This window comes from Populus trichocarpa, chromosome 9 (genome assembly GCF_000002775.5).
Source record: "Populus trichocarpa isolate Nisqually-1 chromosome 9, P.trichocarpa_v4.1, whole genome shotgun sequence".
Classification (NCBI taxonomy): Eukaryota; Viridiplantae; Streptophyta; class Magnoliopsida; order Malpighiales; family Salicaceae; genus Populus; species Populus trichocarpa.
Window position 1 is genome coordinate 3,229,619 of NC_037293.2, and position 24,280 is coordinate 3,253,898.

Genomic DNA, 24,280 nt, shown 5'->3' on the forward strand with positions numbered 1-24,280 from the left:
CAGGTTATTGAGTCTTATTAAGTGAAGAAGAAGAGTTGGCTTGTGAACAAAATTAAAGGAGGCACATGAGGGCATGTGTATGAAGCTCCGATATGAGTTTTGAACGTGATTTTCACCTTTGTACTCATCCTGGTATCCTCCTTACAATGGTATGTTCAACACTTTCAATTCTAGGCAAAGATCAAGACACACTATTTTCCTCACAGATTCTTTGCACACCCTTTTCAGTTTAGGCCAACAAAAATGTTCATACAATACACCTAAAATCTTTGTGCCACTAAAATATCCCATTAAATCACCCATATGTGCTTCACAAACAAACAATTCACGCATAGGACTCATAGGCACACACAATGTATTCTCTTTAAATAGATATCCATCAAGTCTGTAGAATTTATCAAAAGTTAAATTCTCTCACACATGATATACATTATTGAAATCGCTATCATTCACATACTTAAATCCCAACATTTTAGCATTCAAAGAAGATAAAAGAACATACCTTCACGATAACACATCAGTCATATTTTTTTTTTACCAAGGTTTCAATGAATTCCATCCACTTGGCATGTTGTTGATTTAGCTTACCTTGTCTTTTCAAATGCTTTAATGATTTATTATTCGAATGAATCATGAATTTATTTGAACATAGGTAATGTTACCACACCTTCAAAGCCCTCACCAATACATAAAGCTCTTTATCATATATTAGCTTTTCATTGAAATAAGTAAGATGTATTTTATCCTGCATTAAAACAACTACAATAACTATTCCTAATGCGTCACAATCAATCTCAAAAACTTTTGTAAAGTCATGTAAAGAACATAAAATTGAGTATAGAACATAGTTTTTCTTTCAACAAACTAAATACATTATCCTGTTCAATTTTGCATTTAAAACCAATTGACTTTTTCATAATTTCTGTTAAAGACATGATTAATGTACTAAAACCCTTAACAAAGCACATATAGAAACTAGACAAACCATGAAAACTTCTTATCTTAGTGAACGATTTAGGTGTAGGCCATTCTCGGATAACCTATCTATTTTAATACCCTAAGCACTTATAACATAACCAAGAAACATAATTTTCTTCATGTAAAAGATAAACTTTCTCAAATTAGCTTACAATTATCTTTTACAGAACATATCAAGTACATTATAGAAATATTCAACATGCTCAATCAAGTTCTTGCTATAGATTAGAATATCATCAAAGTACACAAATATGAATCTTCCTATGAATACATGCAACACATGATTCATTAATTTCATAAATGTACTAGGTGTATTTGTAAGTCTAAAAAGCATGACTAACTATTTATACAAATCATACTTAGTTTTAAACATAGTTTTTCATTCATCATTTTCTTTCATCTTAATCCGATGACATCCATTTTTAAATCAAATTTTGAAAATACACATGATCCGTACAACTCATTTGACATACATCAAGCTTAGGGATAAGATGTATATACTTTACTGTTATGTTGTTAATGACACAACAATCAACACGCATCTTTCAAGTTCTATCCTTTTTAAACATAATTAAGACCAAAATAACATGTTGACTCATACTCTTATGTTTATACCATTTTGACATCAATTATTCCACTTGCTTTTGAAATTCTTTTGTTTTTTTTTTTGGGATTACTTCGGTACGCTGGTCGATTAGAAATTATAGCTTTAGGTATAAGGTGGTCGATTAGAAATTATAGCTTTAGGTACAAGGTTTATTCGATGTTCAATTTTTTTTTTTGTGGTAAACCACTTGGAATATTTTCAGGAAACACATCTTTAAATTCCTACAATAAAGAAACAACCATATTAGGAACACAATAGTCGAGATCGTTATCATTAAAATAAACCTCTTTGCACATAAGTATAATCATCAACCTATTAACTTAAAAAACAGATTTAATCTCATCCTCTTTTGCATAAAAATTAGGTTATTTCTTTAACTTTTCCACATTTTTCTCACTTCACACACTTATTTTCTTCTCTCTTCTTATTTTACCGCCATTCTTGGCTGAATTCAATTTTAATTCATTAGTGCCTAAATTTGACTTTCTTTTCTCACCATGTTCCTCACTTGAATTTAATATGATCAACATACATTTGTTTGGGTGATAATGGTATAAGGGTGATGATTTAACATATTTTACAATAGTATACTTATTCCTAAACCCATCATACATTGTCTTTTTATCGAATTGCCAAGGACGACTCAATAATAAGTGACTCGCATGTATAAGAACCATATTACATAATTCCTCATTAGAATATCTCCCAATCAAAAACAAAATCAGGACCTTTTTAGTCATTTTAACTTCACCACATTCATTCAACCATGACAATCTATAAGGTTTATGATGTTTTACAGTACTTAAATTCAACTTCCTAACAAGAGCTATACTAGCTACATTTGCACAACTATCTTCGTTAATGATCATACTACATATCTTATTTTGGATATGACTTTACTTATGACAGATGTTCTCTATTCACTGCTCCACACCATCTTCCTTAACCTAAACATGTCATATATGCCTTATAACTAAGGCCTCCCTCTCAACCAGGTATGCAACCCTTTCATAACTACAATCCTCAAGTGGTTGTATCTTATCATCTTGAGATCCGTCACTTTCAGACTCAACCTCACTATGATCCTTTAAAATCATCACCCTATTATTTAGACACTAAAAAACAATATATTTAATCCTCAAACACCTGAAACATTTGATATTATGGTTACAAATAGGTTGGGTTTCTAATTTACCTTTGGAATTTGTAGTAATCTTTTTCTTAGCTTTAGTTGGTTTAGATTTAGCATTTACAACACAACTTGGATTGGGCAATCTCCTATATCCATAAATTTGGCCTCCATTGTGACAAAGAACCAAAATTAAATACATGATGTTTACTGCCCTTCCTCTTAAGTCTTCTCTCTACTTTTGTAGCCATATGTATCATGTTCTCTAACTCCATATATTTGCTATATCTCTATTCATTCCATTAAGAAATCTCGCCATGGTGGTCGCTCTATCATCCACTATATTAGCCCAAATCATAGCAATCTTGATACGATTCAAATAAGGTTAGATTCAAATTTTGGTGTAAAATTTTATATTATCCACTTTTATGTTATTGAGCATAACTCCAAATCCAACCTTTGGATCGAGCTGAAATTTGACATAAATATTTCTGAGGTATTGATTTATGTTGGGGTAAAGTTTCAGATGAATCGGAGTTCAGGAAGAACATGCAATATAAGTCAGAACAGGTTGTACGAATTTTGTTATTTACTTCCTTTTGACTTATGGACTTTCTATTTGGCAATGATTCCTTTTCCTACAAGGATGTGATAACTTGTTTTGGGAATCTCTTAGCTCTGCAAAGATCTCTAATGGGTTGCAACATAGTTTTCAAGTGTGACAAGGTTTCATAAATGTTTCAAAATCCTTTTCTTACAAGGATTCCTTATTCATCCTAGCTACAACAAGGAAAGAAGCCTTCAGAATTAATTCTACCTTCATATCAAATTTCCTAGTCTATTTGAGACTTCTTGATGGTGACAAATATGATTTTAGTATAATTAGGATAATAATTTTTAGATTTTTATTATTTTTTTCTTAGTCTTTTGGTTATTATTACTTATTTGGGTCAATTATAAGTGGGCCTCATATAAGTCCACCTAAGGGGGGGTCTAATAGGGTTTATTTAAGTCTAGAGTCAGTACAAATAAAGGCAAAACTAAGCATGTAAGTTAGACAATTCAGATTAATAAAACTTCTTATTTGCCGCACTTATTGTGTGTTGGTGGGATAATCTCCCTTTCTTGGTTCTCTAAAGAACTAAAAAATAACTTATCGAAGAACAACTGACTTTGTGGTGTCATTCTTATACTTCTTATTCACGAATCAATATTCATTGGGTGGGGGGATCTGTTTCCAATAGTGCTGGCGTCTAGGTACAAGTTATCTTTGTGTCACAATCTTATCAAACCTGATTTAATTAGCTTTTCGGGAATTTGGTGTCTTTGCGTGTGGGTTGCGTGACCACGTGATCACGAGATTCACATCAAATCTTCATCTATTTGTGGTAATCCTTTACACTCTTATACCCCTAATTCAAACCTTGTAGTTTTTGAAATAACTCCTTATAATGGTGGCTGAGAACAAACTGTTTTTTTTTTATTATTATTATGGCCTTTATCTCATCTCAAGTATTAATAGGCCTCTCTTAGTTCCTCTTATTTAACAAAAGTTGATCCCATTATATTATTGTATAATCTGTAAACTCATTGATTGCAAGTTTCATCATTTTCTATTCCAAGTAGTTATGATAATAAAAAAACCCATTCTATCTTTTTTTTTTCCCACTCTAAATATGCTTCAAGATTTTTTTCCTTAAAAAGTAGAGATTTTTTTAATCTTAAATGGTGCCCAAATCTCCATCAATGTCATCACGATTCCTACCCTTTTGGTTGAATTGACTATGACGCCTAAACTCATCATCTCTTCGACCTCTATATAGTTGAAATATATCTCTATACCCTGCAAACACATCATCAAATTCATCATCTTCCATATTTACATTATCATCAACAAAGTCATCAAAGTTGTTGTTAACACATCTTTTTGACCTATTAACATGGTTTCCCCTTCGATCAACCTTATATCTCAGTCCATCACTTTCATTATCATATTCCCCCCTTCTTTTTTTTATCATATCTTGGAAGTCTATCATCACTATCTCCATCTTATCCATTTGTTGTGCCAAGGCTTATATTTGAAAATTCTGATTGTTACCCTCCATTAGAGGTGTTATATTGCTCTTTTCATACATCTTTAAATATGTAAAGTTTTGTTAGTGTCAAGAAAAAATATATCCTCATACTTCTCATGCAATCCAAATATGTATAATGACTCGAGAAATAATAACCATGTGAAAATAAACAAATACAAAACTATAATTATGTTTTCGCGAATAGTAAACGAATTCATACGAAATATGGATGTTTCAAAGATACGAAATAAATCAGATGCAAAATTAATAAAAATAACTTTGTTAACACCTAAATATCCAAATATAACTTTAGTATATTGAATAGGTTGATTTCAATAGTGGAAAAACATGTTTCATAAGTTGACGCAAATCAAATCTCTTTACGCAATCTAATACCTAAATTTGAAACGCAAACCAAACAAAGTCTAAATGATCTCAAATTTAATATTCAATGTTATTGCACCCAAAAACCCTAGAATATCAATTTTTAAGTGATTATGATGTGGTTTGATTCAATCTCCTTTGTATTAGTGTTTTCATGACAAAACTGAATCTTTAGGTTTTTAGAGTGTTTCTTTTTCTTTTTCTTTTGAATTTAGTGTAAGTGATATGTATGGATAGTTAAAAAAACAAGAACCACTTTTTTTTTTTTAAATGAAAGATGTTATAAGTAAGAGACATAATAGAAGATTGAAATCAAAGAGAAATTTAAATGCATAATATAAAAAATGAAAATTTCAGAAAGGTATACCTGAACACGGGAAGCACAAAGACAATCACAACAAAAAAAAAACAGATTTGTTGAGCAAAAATAGCTGCTGATTAGTACTTAAAAGTGTATTTTTATCAAGGTTTTATATCATCATTTTGCACTTGAAGTATCAATAAATCCTTAACTAAAGCATGTTAAATGCAAGCCTATCACATAAATAAAAGGATTGATTGATGAGTTTAAGTACAGAAATTGAAAGGACAAAGAAAGGGCCAAACTTAGAAAAGAGATGCTGGTTTAGTCCAAATTGGAACACTGTTCGGTAATTGGGTCATATCTGGAGTTGTAGATCTTGGATTTAGGTTTGCCTTATATGGATAGAAAGCTAAGACATAGGCCTAAAACGTTCATGGGAGTTCAAGATTTAAAAATGTTGTTTTCAAGTCCAAATTATAGCAACAACGGAGATGTCCGAATTTATCCTACAGCCCAAACATTGTTCAGTGTTCAACCCATATCTCGAGTTCTAGAAGTCCAAATGACCTCAACTTTTTCCTGGAAATCTGAGACAATTTCCTAGAACTTTCATGATTTAAGTCTATTCAAATTATGACGTTATCAATGATGTTTTTGGCAGACAAGAAGATAAGGATTGTTACCAAGTCAAGATGTGGCCACCCACTCAACAATTAGTCAACAAATCAATAGTTCTGAATTTTGGCCTATAAAAAGAGGCATTTGCCATGTATTTAGGCATCTTGGTTTGCAGATCAAGATCATGCTCTTGCTCTCTCTCTTTGTAATGCTTAAGTTTTGTTTATATTAATTTCTTGTTTATGCTTTTCATTTCCTTTCCTTGTTTATTTATGTTTCTCTCTTTCATTATGTTTAGCTAAGTTTATCATGTCAAGGTGAAAATGTTACACTAATGGTGTAAGAATAAGTATAATATAAACTCAACATGGACCTTAATGTTTGATACTAACATGTTTTATATTTGTTATCTTGTTCATTTTTAATACTTTGCTTGTTAAATGATTAATCTAGATTTATGTTGTATAACCCTTGGTACAACAAATACTTGGCACTTTCATAGCCCAACCGTATGGTATAACCGACACCTGTGCTATGAAAGGAACTTGATTTGTTGTTAACATAAGTTATAATCATGAATGTCTGACAACATTTACAAGTATTAGCATTATTTAAATAAGATAACTAATGTAATCATGTTAACAATTTATAATCCGATTGGAACCACCTTTGTGTGTAGTTTCCAGTTGAGTAATAAAAAGAGTTTATACTATACTTGTTTGAAATACCATTAGTGGATCCTTTAACCTTGACAATTATTTTATCCTTGTTTAATCCTTACATCAATATCACATCTCAAAGCTCTCTTTAACTTCTTCTTGTTGTTGTTGTTGTTGTTGTTATTTATAATTTATATAGTTAACCTCCCTGTGGTTCGATCCCGATCTTGTCGGGTTATTTATTATTTCGACACTCCTGCACTTGGAAGAAGACATCAATCTTTTGGTCGTGTCAGCTGCAAGCTTGAACTCTAAAATCACAATTTTATTTATCTAAAAATAAGTCTAATAATTAAAGTCTGCCTTTCAAAGAGGTTTACAATGTCCTTAAATAAGCTAGAAAACCAGCCTATACTAGGTAATAGAATCAAAATCCTAAAATATAAAGGAAAATAACATAAAAACATGAAATAAAACAAGAAATTAAGGAAAAATAAGGAAAATTAGCAAAACAAGATCTTTCTAGCTAAATTTGAGGAAATCCATGTAGCGAATGGACTGATGAACTAAGGCCTCCATGAAACCGGGCCTCAGGAATCTCTTGTAAAAACTTGAGCCTAATCTAATAGTCAGATCAAAAGTTATGACCCTTTTAAGCTAATATATTGGTATGACATGATCAGACTTCTTATTGGACCCGACTCTATCTTATTGGTCCATAAAAACATATATTAGGTCATTTATGTAATTTGTTTGCGGTAAGTTCACAACTTAGTTATGACATATCCTCATTTGACTACTCAGAATCTCTAGTTTCGAGTGACACTGCTACATCATTCATCCAACAAGAATTATTATTTGCAGATACAATTAACAACATGATAAATAACCTTGCTTGCTACAAAAACTCTCATGCTACTATTTGTTATCAACATCCATGTGAATCTGAGAAAAATATGGAAAAGAAAATCATGGTACCTATCTAAAAAGATGTGATTTCATGGTGATAAATCTAGAGATCGTGGGGTGATTTGAAGGGTAGTGCAACCATAGAGATGCAAATGTATAGAATGGACTCGCTACAAAGTTCATGTTTTCTTTATTTGTGTGTTGATGTCATGTTATTTACTGGTCCAATATATTGCTTCTATTGAGATCCATTAATGATTATTATGACTTGTTCTTGAAAGAAACCACATATTTGAATTTAATTATGACCTTTATATTTTAGATTGCTACTCTTAGATTTGTGCATTCAAGTGCATAGAAACAATGAAATAATTTAAGCTAGGTGCCAACAGCAGCAACAACCAGCTGTCTAGTGTAATTTGTGCTTCGTTATGATTATAAATTTAAAGCTGTTTGGTTAATCACGATGGAGTTCTATTCTAAATATTTTTTTTTTAAAATCTTGGTTAAGAAAAAAAATATAGTTTATCACTTTTTTAAAATTTATTTTTTTAATTGACAACCATAAAAACTAGCATCGGAAGGTAAACACACACAAAATAAAAAAGAAAAGCTAATAAACAAAATAAACAGAAACATAAAAGAGGTTGTTGCTCGGCAGGGATCCAAATTTGACCTTCTTCTTTCCTGGTATGCCACGAACGAGTTAGTCGTCCCAGCTACTAAAAAACTAGAACCTGGTGGCATGATAGTTTTGGTTTCGGCCACGTTCGAGTGCTGTCAGTACCGTTATGATCTTGATGACAGACCATTTCCAAACTGTGACTAGGTCATGAGATGAGGTTATAATTAATAGCGTGTTTCAGTGCAAACCATGTTCTTTTAAATTTTAATTTTTTTTAGTAAAAGTTATTTTTTTTTATATGTTTAGATCGTTTTGATGTACTGATATCAAAAATAATTTTAAAAAAATTATTTCGATGTATTTTTGAGTGAAAGACACTTTAAACTACAACCATTATTATAATCCCAAACAGGAACAAAGTGTGATCACATGCTAGTTTTCCATTCAACTAGTAGATGGCCTCTTGAATTTTAAAGAAAAAATCAGACTAACATCATGTTGTATTTGATTTAAATTCAAAGAACGAAGAATTATTCCGTTTCAACGGGAAGGATGCCTAATTATATCTCATAGACAACCATGTGAGAATAAATCTACCAGGAAAAAAAAATGCTAAGTGTAAATAAATTCTAGATTTCTATATAAACAAAAAAAATATTCTAGATTTCTAATTCAGGAAACCCATGAAGAATTTCCTACCAACATGTGATTTGCCTTTATTCATAAACTACTTAATGAATCGCGCGTTATAGACAGTTTCTTAAATATAATTATTCATTTTCTCTAATGCATCTATAAATATCATACCTTCTTAGATTTAATAATGAAGACGTAAAGATGAAATGATATATATAAAATTTTTTTTTAGTAAAATTATTAACTTACGTTTACTATGTTATATTTAATTATATTATCTTCTTAGCAACAAATTATCTTTTTTACAATCCTTTTTAATATGATTTTGATAATTAAAGAAATTATCATTTTAAGTTAGTTAAAAAAATTAATGCTCATCATAAGCTCAAGTGAAATATTAATCTCTATTTATTGTTCCAGACATTGGAAATTTAATGGTAGTATAAGTTTAAGATAAAACAATTTTTTTTTTCATTTTGTTCCGTCATGTTACTTATAATATATAGATATTCGCCATATCTTGTATACTACTACTAAACACAACTTCATCTTCGTGGGTAACACTTACAATAAAATCAAAGCTCTAGAACTTGAAGCAGACTCCCTAAATTATCAACGAGAGAACAGAGACTTATTAGCTGATGAATTAATCCAAAGCAACACCATTTCCTCTAGTCTTAGAACCTTGTACAGAATGCAAGAGTCTACCTGGCATCAAAAGTCAAGAGTCCAGTGGTGTAAACTTAGAGATAGAAACACTCGTTTCTTCCATTTATCAGCCACAACAAGACCAAAAAAGAATCAAATTTTCTCTTTGGATGTTGATGGAACAATTTTGACGAAACCTTCTGATGTGAAGATAGTTGTATTCAATTTCTTTAGTAAACTATACTCTTATCATGATAGACCTAAAGCCTCATGCTGTAATCTGGACTTTCTAAAGCTTCAGCCCTCATCCTTGGCTACTTTAGAAATTCCATTCTCTGCAGATGAGATCAGAATTGCTGTATGGGATTGTGAAAGAAACAAAGCTCCAGGCCCTGATGGTATTAATTTCTTCATCATCAAGAAAGCATGGAACATTATAGGCGGGGATATTGTCCGAATGGTGGATGAATTCCATCGGACAAACCTTCTTCCTCCAGGAATTAATAACTTTTTTGTTACCCTTATCTCGAAGATAAAAGGTGTCAATAGGTTGAAGGATTTTAGGCCTATTAGCTTGGTGGGAAGCCTTTACAAGATCATTTTGAAGCTGCTAGCAACCAGAGTGAAACAAGTTATGTCAGAAGTCATCAGTGATCACCAAAATGCTTTCATTCAAAGGAAGACAAATTCTAGATAGCATTTTGATTGCTAATGAGGCCATTAACTTCATAAAGAAGAGAAAGGGCAAATGATATCTCTTCAAACTAGACTTTCACAAAGCTTTTGATTCTGTTTTATGGGAATATATCAATGAAGTCATGGCTAGTATGGGCTTTGGTAATAGATGGCGAGGCTGGATCATGCAATGCATCTTAATAGCAAAGATGTATGTGCTTGTAAATGGATCCACCATAGAGGAATTTAACTTGGAAAGAGGTTTACGTCAAGGAGAACCTTTCTCTCCTTTTCTTTTCAACATCGCAGTTCAGGGGCTGAGTTGTATGTTGCAGCGAGGTTGTGACCCCTTGTGACCTGGTGTTTATTGAGGGTATCGACATTGGCCAGGGCGGTTTTACTTTATCACATCTTCAGTTTGCGGACGACACAATTATCTTCAGCTCAGCCTTCTTATTCAGCATGCAGAATATTACGTGCATCCTCTTGTGCTTCGAACTAATGTTGGGTCTAAAAGTGCACTTTTCTAAAAGCAGTATCTTTGGTGTGGGTATAGAAGATCACGTTTGTGACTACACTTCCCAGATTCTTCGATGTAAGCAGGAGCACCTCCCTTTCAAATATCTTGGCCTCCCTGTTGGTGCAAACTCGTGTAGATCTTTGATGTGGAATCCTATTATTCATAATATCAGCTATAGGTTGGCTTCGTGAAAAGGTAAGCTCTTATCGATAGGGGGCATATTGTGCTTAATTAAATCTGCCTAAGTAATTTTCCCATCTACTTTCTCTCTCTGTTCCCTATGCCTGCGATGGTAGCAACATCAATTAAAAAGAAGTTCATATCCTTCTTGTGGTCTGGAAAAGAGGAAGGCAAGAAATTATGCAATGTTAGCTGGTCAACTATTTCTCTACCAAAAAGTGCTGGTGGTCTTGGGATTGGATCTCTAAGGAATAAAAACAAAGCTCTGCTCTTCAAATGGCTATGGAGGTTTGGCTCGGAGGAGTCGAGCATGTGGAAGGATGTGATTAAAAGCATATACAATACTAAATACTCCAAAATAATTCTGCAAGATCATCTCTCAGGCATTGGAAATACATGGTCTTGTATTGTTAATCAATATGTTAAAGATAATAGGCTGCAGGATATTGTGAATCATCAATCTGTGATGTTAGTTGGCAATGGAAAGAGAATTAAGTTTTGGCTTGATGACTGGACAAATAATGGCAGTTTGGTAGAACAATTTCCTGCACTATGTCGGTTATCCAATGATAAAGAAGCAAGCCTTGAAAAAATGGGAAAGTGGGATGGTCATGCATGGTGTTGGTTATTCTCCTGGACTAGACCTTTGTGAGGAAGAAATACTGGTCTACTAGAACAAATGAATACTATTCTCTCGAGAGTGTAATTGGACAAAGAAGCAGAGGATAGACTTGTCTGGAAAGACAACACTACAGGCAAATTCTCAGTTAAGTCTCTCTACGGCTCTTAAATCACAATCCCTCAATGAACATTATTTTCTCCTTTACTGGGATTTAAAGAGGAATCGTCCCCCCTAAAGTCGAGGTCTTTTGCTGGATGGTTATCATCAACAAAATCAACACCCGTAGCATGTTGGTCAGAAGAGGCATTTTGATACTTCAACTGCTAACTGCCCTATATACTTAGCTAAGGAAGAATCGGTTGATCATATCCTTATCCATTGCCACAAGCATTAGATCATTTGGTCCACAATCATCAACTGGTGGGGTTTAGCGTGGTGTTGCCCAAAGAACTTGGCAGCCCTTTTCTCATAGTGGGACTCTTTGGTCTCTGGCAAATTTAAGAAAAAAACATGGTTGATGTTGTTCTTCTCAGTGGCTTGGTCTCTTTGGCTTCTCCATAATGATGTGATCTTTAAGAATAAGATCCCAGACTATGATACTCTGTTCTTCCTTATTATTACTCGGCTTTGTTTATGGATAAAGGCTATAGACCTTGATTTTCCTTACTCGGCTTTGTTTATGGATAAAGGCTATAGACCTTGATTTTGCAGAAGGACTGATTCAATGGGACTAATATGCAAAAACTGACTTGTGTTATGTGGCCTGCTCCTATGGCTAATAGCTTCAAATGGAATGTGGACAGATCCTCTCTCGGAAAGCCTGGCCCCTCAAGATAGGTGGTGTTTTGCGGAATCACAATGGAATTTTTCTTGGTATTTTCTCTCTGCCGGTTGGGATTTTAGATTCCAATGTAGCAGAGCTGAGAGCAGTTGTCAAAATTATTAAACTATCGGCCTCTAATTGCCTCATGCATCATAAGTATATTATTATTGAATCTCACTCTGTCAATGTCATTAGCCGGATGAATAACCCTCATAATAGGCCTTGGCTTTATCATAAACTATTCTCCTCAGCTAAGAGACTAGCTTCATGTTTTGGTTCAATCACCTTCTCTCACTCTTTTCGTGAGAGTAACCACATGGCAGACCACCTAGCTAAACAGGGAGTGCATAGAAATCTGATTTTGCTGCTTGGCTCTGAATCAGTCAGATGATCTGCGGGTGCTCTGTAGTCTACTGCAGTTTTGCGGTTCTTGGGGCAGTGGTAAGTTTCTCAGGCAGGGATCCGGCTCAGTTAGTTTTTGCTTGCAAAATTCAAGTTACTGTTTCTGTGTGTAGTCATCTGGCTTCTGGAGGGAAGGATCAGAAATGTAATCGCTACAGCCTACAGAATTTATGCCATGAATAGTATCTTATCATGATCCTTCGCGCGAGTTGCCCTGCAAAATGCTTGTTCACGTCCAGAAGATGAAGGGTGGTAAGAAACGACCCTGATTGGTGTGATAGAATAATCTGTTTTTTGGGGAGGATCATCTCAGCAGAGGCGATCCGAATTTTCATAGCAGACTCTGATGTTTCATAGCATTTCATGGAGTTTGGGAATCTCCGGTTCAGACAGCTTATTGTTTCATCTTATCTCCCTGTGTGCTTTTATGTTAAGATCTCATGTGATGACAGGGCAAGCTTATGCTTGATTAATTATATCAGCTTCTTTCAAAAAAAAAAAAAAAAAAAAAAAACACAACTTCATCTTCCTCGTCTCATTCTCTCTCTATCTCATATGTTTCTATCATTTCTATCTTAAAACAATAACCAAATACTATTAATTTATGGATGGATTTCAATTCCAAAAAAAAAACATTATGACCTCATGAATTTCTTGTAATCTTTAACCATTAATGTTTACTTCCAAGAATCTTTATCATTTTGACCTCAAGAAAAAAAAAGAGAGCATAAGCACTAGTTCTACTACTTGGTTTCGCTATTGTTGGATCCATGAGTTCAATTTTAAGTTTGCTTGTCCATTCAATGCTAATAGTTAAAATTTTGAGATGAGCTTAATCTCGAGATAATTGATCCCAAGCCAACAATAATAAGCAAGGAGCCCATGCCAACTTTTTTTGCTTCTAACCACCTGCTACAATTAACAACAATGCTCAATTACTCAGATTTATTAAACAATCAGGCTTGTCTTACAATATTATTTGTCGATCAACAAATTGGTGCATCACCTTACCCAAGGATGCATCGAACAACAAGAAAGCTAGAGCCATACGGCTTGCTTTTCACATATGAATTGAAACGAGCAACAAGATGTAAGAGCTCACTACCGTGACCAAACATGATGACTCTCTCTCTGGACTTGACACTGAAATGGTCTGAATGAAGCTGCAAGCAAGAACCTTACATGGATATTCCAAATAACAAGTGCTTTCAATGCAAGTAGAAGCTAATCCTCCATTGGTTTTTAGTTGCTTGAACATCATAACGTCACTTTCCATCTAATACAGATATTTCTACACAACCCTCCATCAACAGGACACTTCTCCACATAAAAGTGGTGAACGCAAAGTAACCTTCATCATGATAAATTGTGTGGGTGACGGTTAAAACTCTGCCACTATGCAAATGTTATGATTAAATTGGCAAGTAGGCGTACAAAATCCCATAAACCACAATTCTGAAAATCTCCAGGGAAAGAAAAGAACCCTCTTTTGGGCGTACCTGAGTTCAGCTATGGTATCCAGGAGTCCTGTCAACAAAAAGCAATCTAGCATCATGACTAAACAAATGCAAAACATATCATCAGAAACGACTCTATCATACAATTAAGATGAACCTTTGGTTGTATTATCCTCACTGATTTCAATGTCAAAAGCTCTGCAAACTCTACAAACTGTAAGATCATGAAGCAAGGTTCCCTCTTCCTTAAGATCATGAAGCAATTTCTTCAGCTCTGCAAACATGCTATGTCATTCGGTCTGATTGACTAGAATGGCGGCTATCATGAAGAAGGTTCCGATTTTTCTTTTTTTAAAAAAGAAAAAAAGAAAAGGAAAAAACCTTTCCTGTATAAAAAGGTCCAATTTCCTATTCTATTCTTATTAAAGGTAAAATCTTTTATCCTACTTTGTACGTGACTCCTTATATATGAAATCTTTCCAGTATTAAAACTTCCTCTATATATGCATTCATTATTCATTAATTTATTTCCCATTTAATATCGGCCTATGAACCGTGATTAAGTATAAATATAGCTTTGAATGTTAGACTTTTTTGAAAACATTTTACATTATTGATAAAGTTTGAATCATCTACAGAATTGTTAAGGGTAGATTTTATTTGCTCTTTGTTTGCCAAATTTTCGGCTCAACTCAGCCTGCTGTTTTTCTTTAACTCTTAAATCTTTATTCATGAAAGAAACACAACTTTTCTTTTGTCAAGTGTTTTCTCTTTTTCTATAACCTATTTAGCTAACAAGCTCCCCTTTTTTTTATACTTCGCAAGCAGAACCTCCAGCTTGAAGACCGAACAACAAAGATGAACATGATGTTTGGTATGTTAATCTTAGTTGCTATAATCCTAGTTTCCACACTTCTTTTCTGGGTGTGCTAATGCATCGTTAATGAACCTAAGAAAGTAACAAAGAAGATAGCAGAAGGTGTTAAGGATCTCACGGCTCAAGACCCACCAGTGTAACCATTGAAGGGATACCATCATCAGCTTAGTGCCTCTCATCCCATGGATACAAAGCACTAACAGGTCCTAGTTAATTAATATCTTGAATATTTAATTGCAATGGAGTCATTACCTATTTAAGTTGTGACGATGGGGCTTTTCTTTGTTTCCCTAAATTTTCATCAGAATTTTTGCATCGAATCAAGTTAATTTTCATATCAGATTTGTTTAAATATATTATAAAATGTCATTCAATAGCTTTCTTTCGTATCCTACCAACATATAAGTTTAATATCAAATAATGCGCGCGCGCGCGCGCGCGCGCACACACACACACACACACATATATATATATATATATATATATATATATATATATATATATATATATATATCATCTGGCATATCTAGCTCGTGGAATATATATGACAATCCACGAGCTAGATATGCCAGATGAGAAGGCATACCCAGCAACAAGTTTAAGCAGGAAACCTAATACACACTTTGTTAGTAGGTGAAGAAAAAAACACACGTATTGTGCAGATAGGCCATAATATTTACATATACGTAACATATGATTTTCATTAGGATTGCATAATCAACAAATTGTCTAGCAGCATTAAATCAAATTGTAGATAGGCCATTCAAGGAAAGGAAAAAAAAACATTCTGACATAAAGAATTTCTAGTAGTCTTCATTACTCATATTAGAGAATCAGGTTTTTCTTGCAAAATTTGTCTATACACAAAACAAGATCAAATAAGAAGAATAAAGTTAGATCCATACATCTTGCTTTTCACAGTTGAATTAAAACAAGTTAAGAGATATAAGATCTCACTATCGTGACCAAACATAACTACACTCTCGACTTGACACTAAACTGGTTTGAATGAAGTAGCAAACAAGAACCATAAATGAATCCCTTCTGATTGTTTTGAATACAAAATCATCACAATGAACATTCAAATAAGAAGTGATATAAATACAAGTCGCAGCTAATTCTCCATGAGAATTAGTAATAACTAGATTGGTAACATATGCTATGCATAGGTTGTCTAATTTTTTTTAATGTGCAAAATGGACACTCAAGTAATGATAGTGTTTATAAAAAAAAGGAAGAAAAACCCGATACTCATGTCATTAACTTGACTGTATCAAATAAGATCGAGTGATTTAATAATTTGATTTAGACCGTAGGCAACGATAGCAAATGAACTGTAAAAAAATATATTTGGCAATAATTATCTAAAAAAATAAGCCATCGATATCATGCCCGAAAGGAGAAGAAAGAAAAAATCACTTGAGACTCACCATCACTCCACTGTGGACATCGCCCAACACCAAAAGAGTTTGATGAGATGGTTTAAACTGTTAAGTTTAAAGGTCATGATCTTTTCTAAGATTGTACACGCCTCTACGTGATTTATGAGGTTGAGTTTTACTTAGTGTCTCATAAGTGCTTGTAGTGTCCTAATTTTAGGCATTTTAGCTAACAATTCTAGGTACTTTATTGCTTCATTAAGGTCTTTATCTTTAAAAGTTTCATTGCATATCAATTCTACCATTTGCCTATTTTTAGGTGTTAAACATTCATAGAAGTGTGAAGCTAATCTCCATGTTTCAAAACCATGGTGATGACAATTATTAAGCAAGTCTTTATACTTATTCCAATACTAATAAAATGTTTCTCCTGATTTTTTTAGTGAAGCTGGTGGTTTGTCTTTTAAAAGAGTTTGTTCATTGAGAAGAAAAAAACTTCTTTAAAAATTGTTGTTGCATTTTATCCTAGACATGAATAAATCTTGACCTAACTGAATTGAAGAAGAAGAAGAAGAAGAAATGGGAGGAGAAGAGAGAATTGTTAGGTTTTAATTCCTTTTCAAATCATCGACTAACATTCTATCAGTAATTTCGTTGGTAATTTGACACGTTAAAAATACCGATGAAATTTCTGACGAAATGTTTTTATTCTGTTGCAGTTTCCATTGGAAATTTTCTATCAATAAATAGCGACAAGATATTTTTTATCAGTAATTGTGTTTTTTTTTTAATTTTCTGGTAGTGTTTGTATTTTTCTTATATATATACACACACATTACAGTAACAATGATTTTTTCTTCTTTTGTAAAAAGTCAGAACCTTCTTTTATGATCTTTACCATTCTAGTCTATCAGGCCAAACAATATAGCATTACAGCTTCTAGAGTTGAAGAAATTGCTTCATGTTCTGAAAGAAGAGAGAACTTTCTGGTCACAATGATGACGGGGATAGAATTAATTGGAAAAGGTGAAGAATAGGATCCATTAGTTTTTATGCATATTTTAGATACTTGGAAAGCCCTGTATATGAACTAGTAGCTTCCCAGTTTGAAGTCCAAATGTTGCTGCGAAGTGATAATGATTGCATTTGCATATCCCACGGGTCTTTGTAGAACTTAACGAGATATAGCTAATAATTAAACTTTATTTGGAAGAGCTAGCTTCATCCGCATAGATAATCATGGATAAATTATTTTAAAAAAACTCTTGGGTTTTCCATTCAAAGAATCTTTGATTTTTCTAGATTTAATTTTTAATTTATGACTGTTAATCAAATGTTAATAATAGTGGAGATTAATTCTTATTATTTATTCAACCTTTTAGCTTTCAAAATTTACTATAAAAAGAGGGTGAAGAAAGAGTTTCTAACTTGAATTTTTAAGATTTCTACACACTTTTTCTTACTTTATTTTTAGTATTTATTCTTCTTTTTATGCTTTGAGAGCCTAGGTTCATCTTATTTAGATAATTATTTGAGTTACATAATCTTTAGTTTAAAGACCTTGTTTTAGAAGTGCATCTAACTAAGGTGGTGTTGTTGGAATCTTAAGAGGCATATTGCAAATATTCTAATTGCACAAGTGAAGATCAATAAAGTCTTAAAGTACTTTAAGATTCATTACTTTAAAGTGCTTTAAAAAGTAAATCCTTTTATTGTTTTAATTTAAAAATAATTAATTTTTATTATTAATATGCATGCTAGGTTGATATATATATATATATCAACCTATGCTTAGTATACATTCTAGAGTTCTATTATTATTTTTTTGTATTGAAAGCATGCTTGTTATTATTTATGTTTTTGCTGTTTTTGCATACTTATAAATTTATACTTGTATGAACTTTAGGCTTTCCTTGAAAACTTCTTTTATATTTAGTATGTATTGTTATGATAAATTAAACATCATTACTTTCTAGTCTAATATATATCTAGAAACTATTATTTACAAAAGTTACTATGCGTTTAACACTTTTTCATAAAAAAAGCATCATGTTGGATGAAGGGTTAAGCATTTGCATTACATAGATAGTGATGCTATGTAGTCCAAGTAACTACCAATCATTAGAGGATTAGCTGTTAGTTGTATTTAAATCACTTTTTATTTAGATGTTTATTACGAAGAACAGGGAGTAATGCAGAAACCTCATAAGATATGTTAAAATCAGATTTGAATGTTTGCAACTTGACCCAATAAAAACCTGCATTGAAAAACTAAAGTTATACACAATGATCACCCCTATCTTACGTCTATAAATAGACGCGAACAAGTAGTATAAAATCACAACGAAGTGATCAATTCTTCAAAGAGTTTGCAAATTTAATCAGGAATTTAGTATGAGAATCACTCATTCATCCACACAAAAGATAGCAAGAATATTGGTTTTTTTTTTATTAAAAATAATCTAACCTCTAAAAGTATCTATAAAAAAATATTTATACTAGGAAGAATCCTAAATCTAATAGGATATCCCTAATGGATATGGATAAACCTAATAATAATAATAATAATTCAATCAACTTAAATTTAAATAAAAGCCCTAATATTGCTAAAAGACATAATAATACCTAAAAAACAAATAAAATAATAGGCCAATTAATTTAAATAAAACTAAAGTCATTTTTGTAATCTGATGGGAGAATTGAAGCTCAAATTAAAATGCATGGTTATCTCTCATCTTAATAAATTAGAAAACGTGTTATATATCACCAGAAATCTACGGATATCTACTTTTCAATGTAACTGGAATCACATTAAAATTCCTTATGTTTATGACCTAAACAATAGAGAATATCAAAATTGACAGATTTGAATCTTTTAATTTCAATATTTTGTAATGTATGAATGTCTATCAACAAGCTTTTCTTGAACATGAATTAAATTAATTAATACTTGTTCTTCATTATTTAATATCTTCTTGAAGTCTACTTTAACCCATATATCTTGAAGAAGTTCAATAAAAATCTCTTTGAACCTTTTATCTTTAAATCTTGTCACCAGACTAACTAAAATCTCTAATGAATTTTTTAGTGTTGCTTGGATCACATCAAGGAATTTATGTCTTCCTTGCTGCTTCATTCAGACCAGTTTAGTTTCAAGTTGAGAGAGTGGTCATGTTTGGTCAAGTTTATATCTTTTTACTCATTTTAATTCACCTACGGAAAGCAAGATGTATGGCTCTATTATTTGAATTTTTTTTTTTTTTTGTATCGACAAATTTTGTAAGAAAAACCTGATTGTCTAATGTGAGCAATGAAGACTACTAGAAATTCTTTATGTCAGAATTTTTTCCCTCTCCTCGGCCTATCTGCAATTTGATTTAATGCTGGCTGACAATTTATTGATTATGCAATCCTGATGAAAATCATCTGTTACATAGATGTAAATGTCAGGGTTATGATGTTTGATGATAGTTTACAAAGTACGTAGATAGCCAATGGGTACTCTTGGGAGGCAATTCCTTCATTAATGATATATTATTCTGCTACTCATTCATGTTTTTGTATAATCTTTTTGGAGTGGAAATCTTTTTGGATAGTTTACAAAGTACGTATAATCTTTTTGGGGTGGAAATCCAGACTTTATTCTGCTATTCATTCATGTTTTTGTATTAAAATCAGCAGGTTTTAATGATATATTAATTAATTCTTGTCCAACAATTCCTTCATCAGAGTAATTGATTGATATAAAGAAAATATAAAGATTCAAAAAAAATTAGGAACCAAGAAATTTTTCTTTAGCCAAAAAATAATCATTAATGGCTTTCCTTTAGCCACAACCTTATTGTGAATAAATAATTGCAATATAATAATTGAAATAAAACACTCAAACAAAAACAATCATACACTGCACTAAATATTGGAAAAAAAAACATCAAAATCTTGATGAAAATTAACGGAACCAAACAAAAACTCCGTAGTCACAACTTAAACAGTAGTGATATCATTGCAACTAAATATTAAAGATAATAATTAATAAAGACCTATTAGTGCTATGAATCCACGAGATGAGAGGCACTAAACTGGTCATGGTGTCCCTTCAATTATTACACTGGTGAATCTTGAGCCGTGAGATCCTTAACACCTTCTATTAATTTTTTTGTTGTTTCCTTGGGTTCTTCAAGGAAGGGCCGGCACAGCCAAAACAGAAGTATGGTAACCACGATCATAGCTGTTCCAATTACAATACCAATTACAATGTTCATCTTCTTTGTTGTGGTGGTGGAGGGTCCTCCTGGCAAAGCAAGAAAAAAAAAAGTTATTTAGCTGAAGAGGTGATCGAACAATTGGAACATTGAAGAGAGAAAAACATTTTCTCTCTTTTTAGAATAAAAACTAAGTAATTAAAGAACAAGAATCGTTATCAAAGTGGATTCTTAACGTACAAAAGAGATATTAATCATAAATTGCATGCATTCAAGTTTGCTAAATATTAAGAGGAGGAGAGAGTAGCTGAGCCAAAATATTAGCAGAAAAAGATTTGACAATTGAACCTACCCTTACCAATGCAGTAGAGAAATCAACTTGATGAAAGTAACGAGCTTGCAAAAAAACTCTAACCCTCAATTATATATTTATACTTGAGTACCGTAATCATTAGGAATAGGGGTGGAGCCAGTAATATTTAATAGGAAATATCAAAATTAATATAATAAAATAATTAAAAAGCTTATTTATTTAAAATAAAAAAAAATATTATACTATTCCATATTTAAATACTAAATAAAGAAAATTAAATGTTTTGTAGAAGCTAGATCCTGCTTGCCTCCCCCTAGTTGCGCCTCTAATTAGGAAAGTATTATATAAGAAATAAACTATTGAATAATAAATACGTATAAACAGGAAATTCTACTATATATGTATAGGAAAGGCTTCCCGACATATTTTATAAGAATAGAAAAGGAAATTCGATCTTTCTATACAGGAAAGGTGATTTTAGCTTTATGACTATTATTTTTTTATTAATAATGCATTAAATATTCAAATATTTCTCTTTTTTATATAGGGAAAGTGATTTAGATTTTTTCCAGAACTTCTGGGAGGAAAAAGCACTTTAATGCTCCCTCTACGTGAAAAGGGTATTTAAGAGTTTTAGCAATTGTTTTGTAATGTGTTTTTTTTAATTTATTAAAATAATATTTTTTTAAATTTTTTTTAAAGTTTATTTTTGAGATCAACATTATAATCAAAATATAAAAAAATAAATTTAAAATAAAAAAATAAATTTTGACCTCCTTTTGTTTGGGCTGCAATCCCAACGGAGGTAAAATATAATCCTTCTACAGCGGTGATGCTGCTCCTGATTTGAAATCATAGATGGAGCAACCTATATGTGAACAATTAGCTTTCCAATTTTGAAGCTCGTGATTGAATTAGTAAATCATACAAGTCTTTGCATAGCAGAAGGACCCTTGTGATGTTGCTTTGATGGCTTCACCCACCTGGTGAAGGTTGTTGTGGCTTCACCCACGCAGGTTATATGGTTTGATGGAGGACTATGTAGAAGTATTTGTTGTTAGAATTTGTTTCACTAAGACATGGTTAATAGGTATATTTGAAGCTAAATTTAAAGTGGAGTCCACTCATTTTTATAATTAAAATTTTATTGAAAATTATTTTTGACAAAAACTCATTAAGAAATAAAAAGCTATTATCGAGACTGAAACAAAACTAAAGCTAAAGTGTCCAAGGTTAGACAATAAAGATGAATATATTGATGGAGGCTTTGAGTATTGTGTTGCTAATGATATCTGGATGGAGAAGACCATTTCAAGCATACAACAACATAATGGTGTTGCTAAGCGCATGAATGAACCATCAATGAATGATTTAGAAGCATGAGATTTCATTTTGGTTTACCTCAAATCTTGTAGTCTAAAATAGTTAAAACTATAGTCTATTTGATCAATTAAGGACCTTTTGTTCCTTTGAATTTTTGAATTGTAGAAGAGGTCTCGACAGGAAAGGAGGTAAACCTTTCATATTTGAAAGTATTTAGTTGTGTTGTTTATGATCTTCTAGACTTTGAAGCCAAAAGCAAGCTTGATCCAAAGTCTAGAAAATGTATATTTATTGGATATGACACTGATGAGTTTGGATATCAATTTTGAAATGAAGAAAATAAAAAAAATCATTAGAAGTAAAAATATCATTTTCAATTAGAAGGTGATGTACAAGGGCAAGGATGCTGCATATTCTAGTAGGTTTATACTACGAGCAAAGGCAATCAAGGTAGTTGATGTGTATGATATTACGAAGAGGATTGTGCATAACAGTGATCATGACAAAGAAAATATAGATTCACAAGTGAAACCATATACACCAGCAATAATTGTGAGATCATATAGGATTAATAGACGTCAATAGTGTTTCTCACATCACTAAAATACATCCTATTGATAGATAATAGCGAACCAAAGAGTTTTAATGAAGCCTTGCGAGATGAAGAGTCAAGTAAGTGAGAGTTGAATATGAGATATGAGATGAGTTCTTAATTTATTAGGTAATCAAACAAGGGAGCTAACTAAACTACTTACAAGAAAGTAGGATTTGCACAACAAGTGGGTTTCCTGAATATGATGATAGTAAGAGATTCAAGGTTAAACTTGCTAAAAAAGGATTTCGGCAAAAAGAAAGAATCAATTACACATATCTTTTCTTTAATGGTGAAGCTAACAACAATCAAATTTGTATTAGGAATTATAACTATAGAATATTTGCATCTTAAACATTTAGTTATAAAGACTACTTTCCTTCATGGAGATTTGAAGAAAGATATCAATATTAAGCAATCACAAGGATTCTTAGTAAAGGGAAAGGAGAATCTAGTTTGCAAACTGAAAAATGATCTTGTATGGCTTGAAACAAGCTCTTAGATTATGGTATAAGAAGTTTGACAATTTTATGTACAACAATGGATTCATAAGACTACAGGCAAATCATTATTACTATGTGAAGAATGTTGACAACTCTTACATCATCTTATTATTGTATGTAGATGTATGCTCATTGTAGGATCTAAGACAAAGAAAAAATTAAATTAAAGTAGTTGTCAAAACATCTTAAAATGAAGGATTTGGGAGCTTTAAAACACATACTTAGTATGAGAATCATCAGAGATAAAAGGAATAGTTACCTGAAGCTTTCACAAAAAAAGTATGTGAAAAGGGAGCTTCACAAACTCAACATAGATAACGCAAAGCCAATAAACAACTTTTGGCTAGTCATTTCAGACTAACTAAGGAACAATCATGAAAGATAAAAAAAAATGAAAGGATCTATATGGGTAAAGTTCTTTAATGTATCAACAATCATATATACCATGGTTTATATAAAATCAGACATTGTATATACAATGGGAGCTTTAAGCATAAACATGAGTAATTCGAGAAAACAACATTAAGAAATAGTCAAGTGGATTTTGAGATTTTTGAATGATTTAACATGCACATTAAGTCCATGCCTTATAACCAAGACCTCCACCTCAATCGGGTATGCAATCTTAACATCACTACAATCCTTCAAAGGTGGCACCTCATCATCATTATATCTATCACTTTTAGACTCTATCTCTCCATGGTCTTTCAAAATCATAAATCTTTTAAGAGTTTTGAGTTTACCTTTAGCATCCATAGGAGTCTCTTTTCTAGCTTTAGGTGGTTCGACCTTAACAAGCACAAAGGGCTTAGATTGGGTAACCCTTTCTCTCTTCATATT

The 24,280-nt window shown here is 32.1% G+C and overlaps 1 protein-coding gene and 1 long non-coding RNA gene across 2 annotated transcripts; one reads left to right on the forward strand and one right to left on the reverse strand.

Annotated features, from left to right (window-relative positions):
• The first annotated feature begins 9,618 nt into the window (after window positions 1-9,618).
• On the forward strand, window positions 9,619-10,269 carry LOC112328675 (uncharacterized). Its single transcript, XM_024608759.1, has one exon. It carries the CDS (start codon window positions 9,619-9,621, stop codon window positions 10,267-10,269), a length of 651 nt encoding a protein of 216 aa, XP_024464527.1.
• Window positions 10,270-13,720: 3,451 nt separating this feature from the next.
• On the reverse strand, window positions 13,721-14,578 carry LOC127905768 (uncharacterized). The gene is made up of 2 exons (XR_008060106.1): window positions 14,409-14,578; window positions 13,721-14,321 (listed from the first exon to the last, which is right to left on the reverse strand). It is a non-coding gene; the product is annotated as an uncharacterized LOC127905768 (long non-coding RNA).
• Window positions 14,579-24,280: the final 9,702 nt, after the last annotated feature.